Raw genomic sequence first — 17633 nt, 5'->3', positions numbered from 1 at the left:
GAAGATATGCAGTGAGAGTTAGACGAGGAATCGAGACTTACGTTGTGGTCTGGGAATTACAAACCCACCATAAAAGGGAAGTGGAGAAATATTAATAAAGCGCTTGTTGTAAGGTAAAGGAAGGGCGAGGAAGACTCACGTAGGCTAGACATATCAGAAAACGAAGACTAAAGCATCAGCTTGGGCCACACACGGGTGAAGCATCAAGACTCGAACTCACAGCAGTGCATCATCACAAAAGATTCAAAATGGCCTGGAATTTGATTACACAATTAGTAAGAAGGACGCAGACGAGGTATGAAGTGCCTAGGAAGAGACGTTGGGAAACAGGAATGTAGAAGCAGTAGAGCTGAGGAATTCAGAGGGAACTTCTGAGTGAGACGGGAGCTTTCGGTCTAAGTGACGGGAGGAGAGAAGAGTAAAGAGGTCAAAAATCAAGCTAACAAAGAAGAAGTTTTGAGAAGCCGATTCGGAAGATGTACGTTAGGTTCTTCTTGTTTGGTAAAGAAATAAAAATTCAAAAGGCTGAAAGAAGTACGGCAAATCTGAACACGGCTTTCGCTGTGGTTGTGGTGGTGGTGTCAGCAACGGTAACGGTGCATTAACAGATCACAAGCGAGGGTGCGGCACCCATTTGATTTGAATGTGATTTCTAAATGTTTATCGAAAGCCTCACAATTTAGGAGGTGTAGTCCTCCACGGCAAAGCTAAGTCCGCTCGCCAAAGCCGTGCAGCTGAGATCGAGCGTGGCGGTGATGCAAATGAATCATAGTCCCTTTCTTTGTCACGAAGAAGACGGAAGAAAGATTGTATCTGATACACTGGCGTCAGATAATCTGAGTACATGAGGTGGTACATGACGCTTCCTCAAGTGTGGCTGACTTCTTCGTGGATGATGCATCTTTCTAGGGTGCTTTCTAGTTGAGACCTGAACGCCTCACGCCATATGGTCCCCTCAAGCTGCCCTCACAACCAAGCGAGGCCAAGCGTGCTGATGTTTCAGAGACTTGCATCCAAAGATGCTCGCATGAACTATTTTTCCGAATCTGGCGGGACCGAAGTGCTTGACATTTTTTGAGCGACTGGAATGCTCCCTGCGAATACGAAAGGACAGGCAGCTCATCTGGATGACGAATAGTCCTATGACACAGGAGGCATTGGACAACTTGTGTGCTACATTGTAGACTTTGAGCGACATCGTAAAATCATCACGTTTCGACCCAGACTCCTCCCTTGAGTAACAAATCTAACAAGATTCAGATCCGCGTCGCAGCCAGCAAGTCCTATGTCAGAGAGGGTCACCTTCCATGGTCACCTATCGTCCACTTCCTTATCCTATCAAGATTTTGAAGTCTGACTGCACAGATTCATGATCAGGAAACATGTCCATCAGGGCAATGCTATCCTGTGATAAGGCATGTTGATCACACGATCTGCCGCCGACATACACTGTCACGAGAAAGGATTATTCTGCAACAGATTTGTTTGGAAACAATGGCCTTGGGAAGAATTGCGAAGAGTCTCAACACCGCGGCCTTTGATGTCCATACAGCTCTGAAGCCAGCCAGGGCTCGATGCCAGTGGTCACCGTCAAACATTTTTGCTTCAAGCTGGAAAGACGTGAGGCCGGCCGCAACACAGCCTTGAACGTTGGGTTCCCGGGAACTTAGCAGACGTCTCCAACTTCATCCTATCTTCTGCAATCGTTTCATCCGAGATCCGCACAAAATGATTGCATCATATGTTAACCGCGGTGCAAAAAGGAATTAGTAGGCCTTGCCACAAGCCCTCGATGTTCATGAGCCTTGATCGCCGTCGGGATGGCGATTTGCAGGAGGTTTAAACACACACTTGAAAACCACTGCATTTCATGTTTCTACACTCGTGCTGGTCGTCATTGATGCTGGTAAAGCGAGTCGGCTTGATAAGGAAACTCATAGCAGGAAGTAAACCTTTGTATGTAGAACGCAGAATACAGCATGTGAATGCAGAACCCTCGGATTTCATGCAAACCAGCACCCGGACCAGAAACCGACGAGTCGGATACGGAGCCGGGTCAGCCTAGTCCGCTCCGACTAAGTCACAATATGCCACAGTCCACCAAGGAGTCTACACCACGGGAGGACTTTTTGTCAGAAATCAGCCTGCCATTGTCTGAGATTGGCCTGAGCGAAAACTGGCCTATAGACCGACAGCCGGCCACCGAGAGGCAGCCTGCAGTCGGCCATCCTTCCGGCGCACAGATGTCATGTTGGTTGCATCGCAAAATGGCCTGAAGACCGCCTGCAGCCATTTTACAGGCGGCCTGTAGATGGGACGCTTTGAGCGCGCAGACGCCGGCTCGCCAGGATGCAAGAAGGCCTGAAGACCGACTGCGGGCTGTCCACAGGCAGCCTGCAGTCAGGCGTTCATCAAGCCGCCAATCATAACGGCCGCCAGATCGCCGGAGAAAGGGCAAGCAGACCACCAACACTCGCAACCCCGACTGAACACTTCCCTGCAAGTCTGTGGTTCGCAAAAACAGATTTCCCCTGATTTCCCTCTGTCAAAACGTGGGCCAAAACCTAGATCTGTTAGGTTAAAGCTGACGTGTTCACTGTGTTGCCCCTGGTTTGGGCAACCAGCAAAGAGAAACCTTTCAAATATCCATTCCCAATCACTCCATTATTTGACAGTATCTCATCAACCTTGATAACCTTATTTCTGGTCACAATTTTTATCAAAGTAAGTTTTTTTTTAGATTTCCATTTGACAAAGGAGTGCGTCATGGATTTGACTAAGATTTGTGCCATATTCGATAGCCACTTTGGCCGCTATGATTATCGGCAAGTTTTCTCTATAAAGATTCATCTACTTCAATCAGTTATACTATTCAATACATTTCCACCGGAGAACGATTCAACATTTGTCTAACTTGGTTCACTGTGATCGGAGCCATCAGTTCGAGAGCACCAGTCATTGCTGGTACTGCGATCACTGAGGTACGTAAATCACCTCTGTCAAACTCAAAATAGTCTATCACTTATACTAACTCATGGCTTCAACTCAATCAGTGGTCTCATTTATCGTTCGATCTTGCATTGTTGCAAGATATCTTTCAGAGAATTTGTGCAGAAAATATTCAAAAGATGATTGATTCTGGAATCAGTACAGATTTATCTTTAAAGCTATCATGAATGGTCTTCTTCCCTTCAACTTAATCAACCTACCTGTTACACCTTTTCTACTTCATCTGGTAACAGATCAGCTGGTCAAGGTTTGAAACTTTTTTTATCAGTCCTAATGTTTTATTATCTTAAGCTAACGGTCTTTGATCGAATCTTTGTATGACAAATAGCCAATAGTGAACTTATTGTAAGACTTGGATCTGAAATTGAATATTCGGGAGAAGTTGAATCAACTAAAGAACCTACATGGTTGAAAACCTTCAAAGCCAATCAAACTTTTACTGTACAACACTTTTCTTATCCAATCTTTATAAAATCGTCTCAAGTTATTCATAAACTCTTTATCGAATGTAGATCAATGATGTTCCTGGATCAGATGAAGTAACACTTACAAGAACATTCGGCAGCAAAAAGTAAGTCTATCTCCTTTTTTCCTTGGATCAAAATCTAGTCAAGCCTTTGATATTCATGTTTTCTTTTTTTGTATTATGAAGCATTCAAATTTCTCTTGTTCAGATATTGAACGGATGGATGAAGTTGAAGAAATTGAACTTGAATAAGAAGATGCTGAAAAAGAAGAAATTCAAAATACTAGAGTTAGAACTGCTATGAGTACTGTGAGTACTGGTAAAGGTGGAATGGGAATTGATTCAACCACAGATGGTACGTCCAACTTATCTTAGTGCATCACTTTTCTGATCGTTAGAAACAACTAATTGACTGTATTTCGGTTGAAATTTTCTGGTTGAAATAGGTGTTTCATTCGAAATCGATCATGTATCATTTTATGGTGATGAACATCTAGCATTAGATGAATCATCTGAAAATGATTGGAACGTAGAGGACTTTAGGATCTACATTCCTTGATTTAGATGAAGAATTACAATCTGGTTTTACTCGATTTTTGGAACAGGAATGACCAGCGACAGAATCAACTAGCAAATTAAAATGATTATTCAATTGATCATCTAAAGAATTATTCAACCATGTAATTACAAATTGTATCCATTAGTCAAATAAATAAACTGTGAAATGAAGCATATAATTGATTTCCCCTGTTTATGTGCCCACAAGCTGAGCTGAACTGAGCTGAGCCTGAGCCATCCCTGAGCCTGAAGCCCACCCCTATTTGCTGAGTCGGACCGGTCAAACCGGTTTCGAGTGCTGAAAACCCCCGTCAATGTGTCTCGGGCCATGACCCAGCTGACCATCTGAGGTCGGATTGCAGCTCACCTGCAGCTGGGTCATGGGCCCCTCACGCGCCTGCTGAGCTCGCCTGCAGGTGGTCATGAGCCCGCTGACCGTCTGAGGGCGATTTGCAGATCGCCAGCAGGCGCGAACAAGGCCGGCTGCAGGCGGGCTAAGCAGGCGCCTGCCAGTCGCCAGCCGTGAGGCCCAACGGCAGACGGCCTGCCCCTCTGCAAAGGTTGGCGGTCTGCCGCCGGCCTGGCTGGCCCGTCTGTAGACGGCCAGACACCTCTGTGGTGTACTTGCTTTTTGTGGCTGGAATCTTGATGGTGTCTTGTGCTCTCCGCTGAGAGAATTTGTTCAGAGCCAGTGTACGCTGTTCAAATTGATCAGTGTGAACCAACCATGGAACCCATGAGCCCAATCACCTTTGCACAGGGCCAGCCTGACAAGACATCAAGGTGGAACTTGAAGTTTTGTGTCATTTGCAATGTATCCTTGTCTACTATTGATGAAAATTTAAAAGAGGTATTGATCCCAACAACAAATCTAGTAGAGTATGGTGGGTTGCATACTTGACCTGATATAGACTGGTTCATTGAATCTCATCAGATCAGGTTAAACCAGGTCTTGGCATTGCAACTACACTTAAACCTAAAAGCTCCAAAACCAAAGTGATTGTCAACTTGGAAACCTCTCATAAGCTGAACCCATATTTGACTTATGTCTTGTGGGGTTTGGGAAGCTATTTAATCAGGCTCCAATAAACCCAACAGGATTTTCCAAGAAACTTCATTCATCAGGTTTTATTACAAAATATCATTTTAATGATCTTATCTCAAATCACTTTGATTATAATTTGACTCATGAAAGTGGATATCTTCAAAAGTTATAGAAATCAAATATTCACAACAAGGGCCAGAGAAAAAAGTAACACAAAGATCAGAAAAGTTTTCTTTCAGACTGTTTTCTATCTCATGTTCAATAGAACTTGAACACAAAACCTGGTTCTCCCTTGAAGTGCTTGACATCTTGGCAAACAATTTATTTTCTCTTTGGATAATTTAATCCTCAAAGAGCATACAAGACAAATTGTTTTGTTCCCTACAAGATTTTGATGAGTAAATTAATAGCTTAGGTTCTAGTTTTACAAGATACTTTTGGTAAATAAGGGTACAATTGATAATAGGATTTCACAAATCTTGAACACTTTTGCCACAAAAATTCATAAAAATTCAGCACATGATCTGTGTCAAGCTTGCTGGAACTTTTTGTGCATTTGTGATCAGAGCTTATACTGATACAAGATACCTGTGTACCATCAAAAATTGAAGTGAACTGATTCCAAGTTCCTTCTCATGACAAGCCTTTGATATTCTATGAAGAAATCAAGATTCAAACATATCACATCAGATCATCAGATGCTTTGAGATAGTCTTTCAAATAAAATAGTCCATTTTAAGTACAAGCTGGTAAGGCTTATGTGAAACTGAAGTGTTTTGTGACCTTTCTTCAATTCAATACCAATTTAAATAGGATTCCTCTCAGACTATCAAGGTAAACATCATGTTCTGGCTCTAACACACTGCTGAGTCAACATCAAGGGAGATTTGTCTTATCAAGGTAGAGATCTCAAGAAAAAGAAAACATCTCAAGATGTATGTGTAAGTGTTTTCTCCATCTCTGAATCCAGCTTCTCACACATTAATCCAATTTTCCTTGTTCACAAATACTTTAATTACGAGTATGATAAACCAAACAGGATACTTAATCATTTTCTTATTTTTCCAACTTCTACTGAATCCTGATGATACTTTTACACCCAATCTTTCACTTCAATACATCTTCTTGACTACCAAGAATCTAAAGTACAAAGTCAATTACATCTCCATGATCATGAATATCAGTTCAAGGTCACTTTATCTTCTAAGCAGGATGAGGCTTCTTGGATCACTTTCACTTTCCCCTATCTACATATGTACAAAATAACAATCACCATATTCTTGAGCTCTTGACGTTCATCCTCCTGCAGGCTGCATTGGCCAAATATATACTCAAAGATGAAGAAAATTCGACACAGCAAAAGATCTGAGATCATCTTTTATCCGCTCCCAGTTCTGAATCATGTAACTCTAAAGAAAATCTATATGCATGCATGGTATTTGATCACATTCGAAACAAAAAAGAAACCCAAATCACAAAGAAAAAGTAATGAAATCAACAAGAAAGCCCAGAATGAAACAGAAAGATACATTAAAAGTAATCAATTTTTTTTTTCCAAAAAGAAAAAAACACATCAATTACCGCCCCTGCCCCCCTACTATGAAAGAGAGTCTAGAATAAGAAAAAAAGGTATTTAAAAGAACGATTTCAAAAGTATTTGACATGTGATATGCATATAGTATTTTTGAAAAAAAATCTTAAAACATCATCTCAAAAGAAACCATAGACTTTTTGAGATATCATTTATTTATTTAAAAAACCTCCATGAAATTACAAGAAAAAAAAGTCAACCTGAAAGTTTAATCTAATGGTTCAGAAGCAATTGTTTTAGTACTTAATGATCTATCAAAAGGAAAATCATCTAAACCGATCGGTCTCATTTCGATTTCCTAGAGAAAAAAAACCTCGCATTAATACCAAGACCAGCAGGGTTTAAAAATATAATTAGTTTATAGTAAGAGAGAGAGAGAGAGAAACTGAACTGTTTGACTAGCTTCAATCATAGCTGATTTATCACCACCTCTTAATCTCATATATTCTTTGATTGGGTTCATAACAGCCACTCTACAAAACTCTTTTAAATCTGAACCTGAATAATTGGAAGTTTGTTCTGCTAAGAATTCAAGACTTAAATCAGATGAAAGTTTAATATCTTTCAAAAGCTAAAGAAGAAAAAAGAAAAAAACCCGGATTTTGTTTTTAGTAAGCTTTATGAATGTAAGAATTGATAGTGAAATGAAGACGTTTGGTTTGGTTTGGGGGGGAAGGGATAGGGTACTAACTAATTGTAAGATTTTAATACGTTGTTCAAGACTTGGTAATCCGATTGGAATTCTTTTGGGCATTCGACGTAAGATGGCTGAATCTATATCATTAGGTCGGTTGGTAGCTCCAAGCACCATGATTCTTGTATCACTTCCAGTTGCTAAACCATCCCATAACCTAAAAAAACAATGTTAACTCATTGGCAAGAGATAGTGTCATTCGAGTCACTACTAAAAACTAAACTCACGTCATAAACTCTGCCTTCCTATTAAAGTGATCGATGAAAAGAAAGATGTAAATCAGCCTTTGATGAACTAAAAGTGGCGAATAAGTTTGTGATACATACATCATGCCAGAAACTTCATGATCAGTTTTTGATCTTTCTCTCATGAAAGAATCAATTTCATCAATAAAGATAATACTAGGTTGAAGTTTCCTACTTAGCGAAAACAAAGCAGCCACAAGTTTTGAAGATTCACCAAACCACTAAACCGAAACCGAATCCAAAACCGAGATTTAGTATCGATGATCAAAAGATTTCAAATTCAAAAAAATCAAAATTAAACACACTTTTGAATTCAAATCACTTGGTTTAATATTGATAAACATCGCACCACTCTCTTTGGCCAACGTTTTGGCTAACATCGTCTTACCACAACCAGGTGGACCATAAAGTAAAACTCCTTTTGGAGAACTAAACAAACCTGCAGAAGATTTAAATGTGCTTGGATAACAAAGTGGAAAGATGACGGATTCTTTTAAATCTGAAATAATTGGATCTAATCCACCAATATCTGTTACAAAATCAACCAACGAAAAATCATCAATTAATTGTTAAAACCAGAAAAAGAGTTTTTTTTGGAAATGTTGAAAGATTTTTTTCGCAAAAAAAGCGTACCATCAAAACCTACTTCGATTTCATCAGGTTGAATCACTTCACCAATCAACATAACTTCATGTTCATCCAAATCCAATAAAGTTTTATCAAGTCCTAATTTTTGAATGACTTTTTTTGATTTCTTTAAGATTTGATCTTTGTTTAGTTTAGTTGGATCATTTCTTGAGATTATATAACGTACACCATAAAATAAAAAGATTTGTGAGATGGCTAGAAGGGTTAGATCTGAGACTGCTTTTTTGGTGGTTGGTGATAAGTTGGTGAGCTTGAATTGGGTTAGGAATGACATTTGATTGAGTATGTGAGGTGATGTGGTGATTTGGTTTTGAATTCGATCGTTGTTGCTGATGCTGATGGTTGGATGCTGTTGGATGGTTGAGTGGTACTGGGTCTGATTTGAAATTGGGTGAAATCGGATCCTAAGAAGATACTTAAGTTCTAAATTTAAACTCTTCATCACGTGTTTCAGCCAGCGCTGAGTTTAATCTGAGGTGTTTTAGACACATACTTAACCAATTTGTACTTCCAGACAGAAACGTGACTTGTAATTTAATAACAAGATCCTCAACATTAAACTTATCACCAAACCATCATCCTCATATCTTTCGAACAATCCAATCAATTCTTCAATCAAACATGGATTCAGATGCAGGTGATGATTATGGAAACTTAGGGTCAGTCACACACCACCAAACCTCATCGACCTCATCTCAACAAAACACAAAATCAATCAATAAATCAATCAGATCTAATTTTTTCATCATTTTCTTAGTGAATTCGATAATCAACAAGATTATGCTGGTTCAGATGACGGTTATGATCCAGATGAAGTACAACCAATGGAAGAAGATGGAAATGAAATTAATGGTGAAACTTCGAATTCTAGACCAAAACAAAATAACGTCAATGGTGTAGTTCATAGTGGTCAACCGTAAGGGTTTACTGAAAATTTGAAAAAAAAAAACTTGATCATTTCTTTTTTTGAATCTTCTTTCGTTTTTTTTTTTGGTTTTGTTTTTAATAGAGGTGATTCTACTTTAGCTGGTCAACCTAATACTGTAAGAACAACAACACCTTATATGACAAAATATGAAAGAGCCAGGATTTTAGGTACACGAGCATTACAAATCAGGTACACGTCCAAATCTATTTTTTAATTCCATGATGACAACCAATTGACTTTTTTTGGGGGATAATTTCTTGGTAGTATGAATGCACCTGTCTTAGTACCTTTAGATGGTGAATCAGATCCATTAGAAATCGCTATGAAAGAACTCAGTCAACGGAAGATTCCATTAATCGTTCGAAGGTATTTACCAGATGGAAGTTATGAAGATTGGAGTGTTAGTGAATTAATTGCCGACTAATTCAACTCTCGATTTCCCCTCCCCACGATTTCTCGACTACTCTCGCCTCTTTATTACATTATCAATCAGGAAAAATCAAGTGGATGGAACTCATTCAAATCAAAGTCTTGTGATCATCATCATCATCAAGCTTTTGTTACCCTTGATCTTGTTTTTTCTATTATGTTTCAAGAAAAATTCAATCCAAATTTATTGCAGTTTGTACATTAGGAGTAAAGTACATAAGTTTTTTGAAAAAAAAGTAATGACACCCAAAAAAAAAAGTAGTAACCTCCATAATTTTAAGTAAACGATTAAGCAGAAGTGTATTATGATGGAACTGGGAAGTAGATTGAAGAAAAGCGCGTTAACCATTCATAGGCACTGCTTCTTCTGCCTCACTAACGCGTAAAGCTGATACAAAATCGCGACTGTGTATGAAAAAATCAAGAATATTGGTCAGATCTGATATTTTTCTTCAAGAGATGAAAAGAAAGGTTACAAACTAATTAAAATTCCCATGTCTATCCGCAAAAGGTGGACTAAGTAACTTATCAATCTACGAAAACCTCAAAAAACTGTCTATCAAAAAAAAAAGCTAAGAAAAAAAAATCAAGTTAAAAAGAAAACGAACCTCAGCAGATGACATACGATCACCAAGACTACCAAGCCATTCTCTAATCTCTTTGCCATCTACAATTCCTTTATCAGATTCATCAAAACTTTCAAATGCTTCTAATAATTCATCTTCTGAATCTAATTCTAATAATTTCTCAGACATTAAAGTTAAAAAAGTCGTAAAATTCAGACCTTGATGATAATCTGGTGTATCTATTTCTGCTGGTTGAATCGAATTAGGTCTTGATGATAATAAGGATGTTAAGAGTTTCGGGGTTGGAGCTTGACCTTTTTGTTTGGGGGCGTGAATTTGAATGGGTTTTGTTAGTTTTGGTGGTTTGGTAGGTTTGGTGGGTTTAGCTTACCTAGACTTGCTAACATTGTTTTTAGATCAGCTTCAGTGATCCAACCATCACTATCTTGATCCATCATCTATCAAAAACAAAACAAATTCATCCAACTTATCATTCATTAGTTTAAAATTTTCCAGTAAGAATCAGTCGTAAGAGAAGTTGATTTACAGAGAAAGCTTCTTTGAAAGTTTGAACTTGTTTTGCATCAAACATATTGTAAACTGCAGCTGATGATTGACGTGGATGTGATGATTGAGCTTTTCCATGTGAAGGTCTACCGTGTCCGAGTGTGGCTGATGAAGATGACATTTTAGTAATGGTTTTGATTGGTTTTGATTGAGGTTTGAATGGTTTGGTGGCTTGATGATTGTGAAGTTGTGAAGTTGATGGATACTAAGACGACTCTTGCTGAGCAACTAGACTCAGACTCAGCGAGAGTCAGTTGAGTTCTTTGATAGAACCGAATCATCGGGTCTTTGATTGACTGTCCAGGCGGATAATACAACCCGATTATATAGTCTCTGAATATTTACGGTACTCAAAGTTGTGTATAGTTCTTGTATAGTTTTCTGTGTATAGTTTTTTTTGGCAGGGAAAAAGAAGCCATACATAGTTACACGTATATAGTTGTCGTATATACTTTTTTTTGGCGGGGAAAATAAAACGAATATACTTTTGGACTCGTTTTCCCCGCCAAAAAAAACTATGTAGCAAAAAGTATGTACGCGTACATACTTGCTTTGAGTACCGTATACAAGTAAGGGTACTCAAAGTAAGTATGTACGTGTACATACTTTTTGCTATATACTTTTTTTGGCGGGGAAGGCGAGGCCAAAAGTATATTTTTTTTCTTTGTCCCCGCCAAAAAAAGTATGTAGCGAAAAGTATGTATCAAACCTGTGCAATTGCATAATTTGGGTGGAAGACTTTTCCTATGCATTTTCACGGGTTATGCAATTCCATTGTCTAGTTTGGCGGTAAAAAGTATCAAGATCTAGGAATTTTTCTATGCATTGTCACAGGTTATGCATCTGCGCAGGTATGCATTTGCACAGGTTTGACTGTATATTTTAATTTTTTTGCCCGCCAAAAAAAAGTATACACAACAAAGTATACACAAAGTATACACAACTTTGAGTACCCTAATTATCGATTTCTTTCTTATCATCATCTCAGAGTCAGGATGTCAGTTCTTGATTGGAATAAATTAATCGATCAGAGGCTCTGGTTCGTTGGTTCATTAGCAATAAAGTCCTTTTATTCCAAACTCCCGGGTCAGGACTGCATCCGACTTGAAGAACATGAGTTTGTTCTGCCATCGACTGGGTAGATACGATGTCATTCCTGGATACGTTGAATTCATCCAGAAGTAGAGCCTTCATTCAGATTCCCTTGCATAAGGAGAATATTTGCTTCATAGAACAGCAGAGTGAATACTTTATCCTGCGTTGAATGAATCAGATGATCTCGGCATGAGCTTAACACTACCAAAGATGCGGATTAGGACCAATCATTTGAAAGAAAGAACTACTTCGCCTTGATGGTACAAGGCATCCGTCATGATGGATCATTGGCCTCGGGCGTCGTTGCATTGGGTCTTCCAAAACCTTGTCAGTCATTCAATGAATCAATGAGCGTGTCTCAAGTCCCGAGAATTCAAAAACCTATAAGGAGCATGGCTCTTGATCCAACAAACAGTCCTTCATCTCATCCCCCAATTTATCCTTATAAGTCGTTGTTCTATATCTTCATTTTTCGTATCTTTCTCTACCAATACATAGCTCCATTTCTGTTTGCCAATCAATTCTGCTCGATTTCTATTGGTTCAAGTTGTCAATACCTGTTATTTCTTAACCCCCTTTCTCATAATCTGCATCAGTTTCCATTATTTGAGTATCATCTACATTCAAATCCTTTATCAGCTATCCGTCTTTAGTCATGCGCTTTGCAATCACTGTCAGCTTTGCTACCTTGGCCGTCGGATTGGTCAGCAGTCAGACCAAGCCTGGTGGCACTGGTGGTGCGCCGAAAGTTTCGACTTCTGAAATGAAGATTCAAGGCGATCCCAATGTATGTGCTTCGATCATCAAGATGATCGAGGCCTCCAGATCCGGAGGTGGAGCTTCCCCACGAATGGGTCGTCGTGCTCTTGCTGAGTTCAATAGATATCCGTAAGTGCTCTCAAACTCAACGATAGACGATGAATAACGAGGACCTTGAGCTAAGCCAGTTTTTTTCTCATAGGTTGATCCGTCGAGCTCCTCAGTCAGGGGGGAATGCTCCAGCTGATTCTTGTGACCGATTGCACGCCATGGGTAAGCAGGCGCTGCAGGTGGCAGGTTCAAATTCTTCAAGTTTGCCTATACCCCAAGGGTAAGCGTCAATGACTCAACAAGAATCTCTGTCAGACCATTCGAACGACTAACCATGGGTCATCATTTGATACTACAGCTCGCCCAAAACGAATGGAACATCGAGCATTCCGACTCTCACTCCACCTAAAATCCCTTCTGTGGACACAATGCTGACGCCACCCGTTGGTCTTCGTGATGCGATTGAGGAGCACAATAGGTAAGATCTTGCAAAAAAATCCTGCTGGATACTCTGCAGGAATTCCAACTATCTGGTCACTTACAAACATGTTTTATGTGCCTTCAGCAATCAAAATCAAAAAGACCCGTAAGCTCACTTCTATTTCCTCGCTGTTTTGTTTCAAACACTTACCATTTAACTTGCTGTCCCGCTATCAACACTACCAGAAATGCAATTAAGAATAGTAAAGGGTAAGACTCACACATCTAAACATCCCTTCATACACATAATGAAATTTCGCGGTCTAATGAGCAAGCCATTTTTGATTACTAGTCTTTTCCGTCGCGCAAACGGCACCAAGACCAGTACAACGCCAACTACGCCAACAAAAGCTCCGCCTCCAGCCTCTTCGCCCAAACCCAACAGGTAAGCGTCAACCATCTAAAAACCTTTCCCAAAATCTTTGTAGACAAGTTACACGCCTAACCACATCATTATTTGGTATTACAGCTCGGCCAAGACAAATGGAACATCGAGCATTCCAGCTCTCACTCCACCTAAAATCCCTTCTGTGGACACATTGCTGACCCCACCTGTTGGTCTTCGTGATGCGATTGAGGAGCAGAATAGGTAAGCTCTCAAAAAGTTCCTGCTGGATAATTCACACACATTTCACAATACGATTTGCTCATTTACAAACATGTTTTATGTGCCTCAAGTATTCAAAATAAAAAAGATCCGTAAGCTCACTTTTATTCCCTCAACGCATTTTTTCAAACACTTAACATTCAATTTTGTGACCCTCTACCACCGCTATCAGAAATGCAATTAAGAATAGCAAAGGGTAAGACTCGACATATCTATTCATTTCTTCATCCATATCACATAATCTCGCGTTCTAATGAGCAGCGTACTTTTTGGTTACCAGTCTTTTCCGTCGCGCAAATGGCACCGAGACCGGTACAACGCCAACCACTCCAACAAAACCTGTCCCCGCAGTCCCTGTGGTTCCGCCCCCAGTTCCGGTTGGTGGTCGCGATGCGCTTGAGAAAGCTCACAAGTAAGAACTCACATAAATTTCTCTTGAACACACTGCTCACATCTTGATACCAAGCTCACTGGAAACCCTTTTTCTTCTTTTCAGAGTACACAACAACTTGGCTTCGTAAGTTCACTTTCAAATCCTCACTATTTGATTTTAAAAACGCCTAACACTAACTTTTGTGTTTCTTTACGATCAAAACTAGCCGTCAATCCGAGCAAGATGTCACAACATCTCTGCCTACCACTCCATCTGAGGCCGCCGCATGCGCAACACTTTTGAAGGAGATGGAAGCATCCAAATCGTCTACACAAGCGACTAAACCTGCTCCAAATCGTCGTGGACTTTCAAGGACTTACAAGTACCCGTAAGTATTAGCAAATTTTCCAAATGATGCATGACAGTTAAAAATCGGGACATGGGCTGATTACATTTCTCCCACAGCTTAAGTCGTCGAGCTCCTCAGTCAACAGACAAAAAGCTCACCACATCTGGTGTATCTAATTCGGATGATCCTTGTCAAAAGTTAACGGCCATCAAGATCAAGGGTGCGGTTTCATCTTCTTGAAAAAGGATAAAGACAAGCAAGACACACTTGTTTATCTTTCAAGTATTTTCTCTAAACCTCCATGCTTTATGTGTTGTAATAATCCGTCTGTACCTTTTGAGTTGGTCCATGTTTTCGAGTTTCTAACCTTAATCTCTCTCTTCATGAGAGCCAGAATCTATCTTCATTGTAAACTACTCAACTCTATTGTCTAATATGTCTATAATGTCTACATAATTTGAAAAAATGTTTGTTCAGTGTGATTCCCAGAATTATCAAATTCAAAACAAGTCTCATTCTATGTCACTTAGTGAACCATGCCGGTTTGTTGTAAGAGATCACATCCTTATAAGGTCGGTTCACCACCATCATCGGTATCTCATTTTGCTTCTAATGAAACATTACTTGTAATCTTCAAATTGACGTTTACACTTGAAAGCCCTTGCAGGATGGACCTGTAAGAGCAGAGTGACAAGAATCAATCAATTTCATTGTACATAGACCATTGCTTTTTCTTTTGAACCCAATCATCATCTATCAAGTCATTTACGTGAGTGCCACATTTCAACCATACTAATTTTGGTATTTTTTACTCATACAAAGTCCATTTGTTGGGACAGGTGTTATCAATGCGACTCAAGATGGCTTTGTCTCCGTTTGCTTGGTGAATATTTTAGAAAATTTGCCTCAAAGTGCATAGAGTCTAGTTTTCTAAATCAACGTTATCAACATCTGCAATAAACTCAAAACTATGATTTGATTGAGTGTTTTTTTGAGACCACCACTCAGGATGCTAGATAGGTCACAGCTCAAAAGTCTGACCTGAGAAGTCAATGAACCAACCCAAAAGGTTTTTTCCAGCAAAGCATACTCAAGCCAGCATAGATACCAAGTGGTCAGGCTTCGATGGAAACCTGTGTAGTCCTGTTGATTGGGAATCAGGGTGAGGATACATACTCGTAGGCTGATGAAAGATAGATCCTGCAGCTCATTGTTATAGGAAGTTCAAGAAATGGTGTCAGGGTGCAATTGAAGCGATGAAGCACTTGCCTCGGGCGCCGTCGTATCATGAAGAGTTCTTCTGATCCCTGGCCAGGCTTGAATGACTCATTCTTTCGGAAGTACAGCGAGGTCAAGAAGCTATAAAGCCCATGGCTCTCTCTCCACTTTTTGTTTCCTCATCACATCTTTTAATTCTTCCCTAATACATCCTTAATACATCCATCATAATTGTACGATAATTGTATCATAAGCTTCCCTAATACATAGAAACACCTCTCTTCTCTACTTTCTCGTGTTCATAATCTCCAAAATCATTAATCTCTTTGAATCTAGGTTTTAAACTCCTTTCCAATAACTTTCATTAGCTTTAATTCTTTTAAAGTATCACCTATCGCTTTTATTACCCATCAAGCTTCAAACAATATGCGTTTTGCAATTACTGTCAGCTTTGCCACCTTGGCCATCGGATTGGTCACAAGTCAAGCGGCTAAGAATAACGCGCCTACGCACAACAACTTTGCGTGAGTCCAGTCTACTCTCAACTCCCCAACATTCCATTCCAAACACCTTGATTTACCCTATATCACCTTTTGGTACCTACCCCAGCTTGGTGCGCCGTACGACCATTGTTACCCAGACCAATGTGACAGCAACCATCCCAAAAAGCAATGTTCCCCCAGTGTTGTCTCCACCCGTAGGTCTTCGGGATGCGCTTCAAAACGTGCACAGGTAAGATCTCCCTTGCATTTCTCAATACTCATAACTGCTGACTTATGAACGCTTGATTCTATGTGCTTTTAGGATCCATAATACCATAGATCCGTAAGCCCACTTTTGTTCCCCCGCTACTTGATTTCAAACACCAAGTCTTGACCTCTTTATTCCCTGCCACCACAATCAGCGATGCTGTCAACAATGATCACGGGTAAGCTTTCATACATCACGTGAAAACTTGTCCATGCCTACAACTCGTGGTCTAACAAGGAACCTTCTTCTCACTTATTAGTCTTCTCCGCCGGGACGTCACCATCACCAGACCAACAAACAATAATCCAACAAAACCTTCGTCAACTACAACCGTAACATCAAACAGTCAAACAAATCCTCCACCAGCAACATCGTCAACAACTTCTGCAAACCCTCCGCTAACAACAACTGTAACGACAACCAGTCCAGCTCCAGCAAAGCCTTCATCTGCTCCACCGCCAACCAGTCAAACAAAGCCTCCACCAACCAATCAACCAAAGCCTTTGTCTGTAGCACCACCAAACCCAAAGCCTGCCGTTGTCATGCCTGCCTCATTACATCCTGCACCTCCTCCTGGTCATCGAGATGCGCTTGAGACTGTCCACAAGTAAGATCAAACAAGCCTCTAATCAGTCTGCGCATTTCGATAAATAATATGCTCACTCACACCATCCTTTAACTTTTCCAAGGGTACACAATACTTTGACTACGTAAGCATACTTTCAATTCTTCATCATATTTTATGAAAGACCATTGTCATTAACTTTTTTCGCTTCTCTAAACCTACAATCAGCCGTCAAGATAAGCAGGATGCTACAACAGCTTTGCCCGCCAAGCTTCCAACTGATTCGACTGCATGTGCAGCAATTTTGAAGAAGATGGAAACAGCGAAAGCTTCTTCCGCTGGAACTAAATCTGCTTCAAGTCGTCGTGGATTACCGGGAACATACAGCTACCCGTAAGTGACATCAGTCTTCAAACGAGACATTCCTGATAGCTTCAAAACGGGGCATGAACTGACCACATTTCTCTCACAGTTTGAGTCGTCGAGCTCCTCAGTCAGGAGATAAGAAACCCACCACATCAAGTGGATCTAAATCGGATGACCCTTGTGCAAAATTGGCCGAGATCACTCAAAAGGTGAAAGGTGCAGTCAGCTCCGCTTTGTGAAAGAAGATCAGGAGAAACAAGTCACGCTTCTTGAT

At 40.1% G+C, this 17633-nt stretch overlaps 5 protein-coding genes across 5 annotated transcripts; 3 read left to right on the top strand and 2 right to left on the bottom strand.

Annotated features, from left to right (window-relative positions):
* Nucleotides 1-2005: 2005 nt before the first annotated feature.
* MELLADRAFT_111124 (uncharacterized protein) lies at nucleotides 2006-4159 on the top strand (the record flags this gene model as incomplete). Its single annotated transcript, XM_007415366.1, has 8 exons — nucleotides 2006-2055; nucleotides 2864-2981; nucleotides 3054-3147; nucleotides 3338-3492; nucleotides 3522-3580; nucleotides 3763-3830; nucleotides 3922-4004; nucleotides 4142-4159. 8 exons carry the CDS (start codon nucleotides 2006-2008, stop codon nucleotides 4157-4159), a joined length of 645 nt encoding a protein of 214 aa, XP_007415428.1.
* A 2718-nt stretch (nucleotides 4160-6877) lies between these two features.
* On the bottom strand, nucleotides 6878-8530 carry MELLADRAFT_92596 (uncharacterized protein; the record flags this gene model as incomplete). The annotated part of the gene is made up of 7 exons (XM_007415334.1): nucleotides 6878-6967; nucleotides 7061-7240; nucleotides 7361-7520; nucleotides 7591-7608; nucleotides 7690-7829; nucleotides 7914-8137; nucleotides 8242-8530. 7 exons carry the CDS (start codon nucleotides 8528-8530, stop codon nucleotides 6878-6880), a joined length of 1101 nt encoding a protein of 366 aa, XP_007415396.1.
* Nucleotides 8531-9320: 790 nt separating this feature from the next.
* Nucleotides 9321-9608, top strand: MELLADRAFT_53646 (uncharacterized protein; the record flags this gene model as incomplete). Its single annotated transcript, XM_007415367.1, has 2 exons — nucleotides 9321-9373; nucleotides 9449-9608. 2 exons carry the CDS (start codon nucleotides 9321-9323, stop codon nucleotides 9606-9608), a joined length of 213 nt encoding a protein of 70 aa, XP_007415429.1.
* A 346-nt stretch (nucleotides 9609-9954) lies between these two features.
* On the bottom strand, nucleotides 9955-10867 carry MELLADRAFT_111121 (uncharacterized protein; the record flags this gene model as incomplete). Its single annotated transcript, XM_007415333.1, has 5 exons — nucleotides 9955-10018; nucleotides 10094-10146; nucleotides 10222-10493; nucleotides 10571-10637; nucleotides 10727-10867. The coding sequence occupies 5 exons, from the start codon at nucleotides 10865-10867 to the stop codon at nucleotides 9955-9957; spliced, it is 597 nt and encodes a 198-aa protein (XP_007415395.1).
* Nucleotides 10868-16104: 5237 nt separating this feature from the next.
* On the top strand, nucleotides 16105-17598 carry MELLADRAFT_92592 (uncharacterized protein; the record flags this gene model as incomplete). Its single annotated transcript, XM_007415368.1, has 8 exons — nucleotides 16105-16202; nucleotides 16288-16410; nucleotides 16483-16503; nucleotides 16583-16606; nucleotides 16688-17035; nucleotides 17118-17138; nucleotides 17222-17386; nucleotides 17466-17598. The coding sequence occupies 8 exons, from the start codon at nucleotides 16105-16107 to the stop codon at nucleotides 17596-17598; spliced, it is 933 nt and encodes a 310-aa protein (XP_007415430.1).
* Nucleotides 17599-17633: the final 35 nt, after the last annotated feature.

Source organism: Melampsora larici-populina (genome assembly GCF_000204055.1).
Source record: "Melampsora larici-populina 98AG31 unplaced genomic scaffold MELLAscaffold_50, whole genome shotgun sequence".
NCBI lineage: Eukaryota > Fungi > Basidiomycota > Pucciniomycetes > Pucciniales > Melampsoraceae > Melampsora > Melampsora laricis-populina.
Note: the sequence above shows the minus strand (reverse complement) of the source record. Positions and strands in the feature narration are given on the sequence as shown.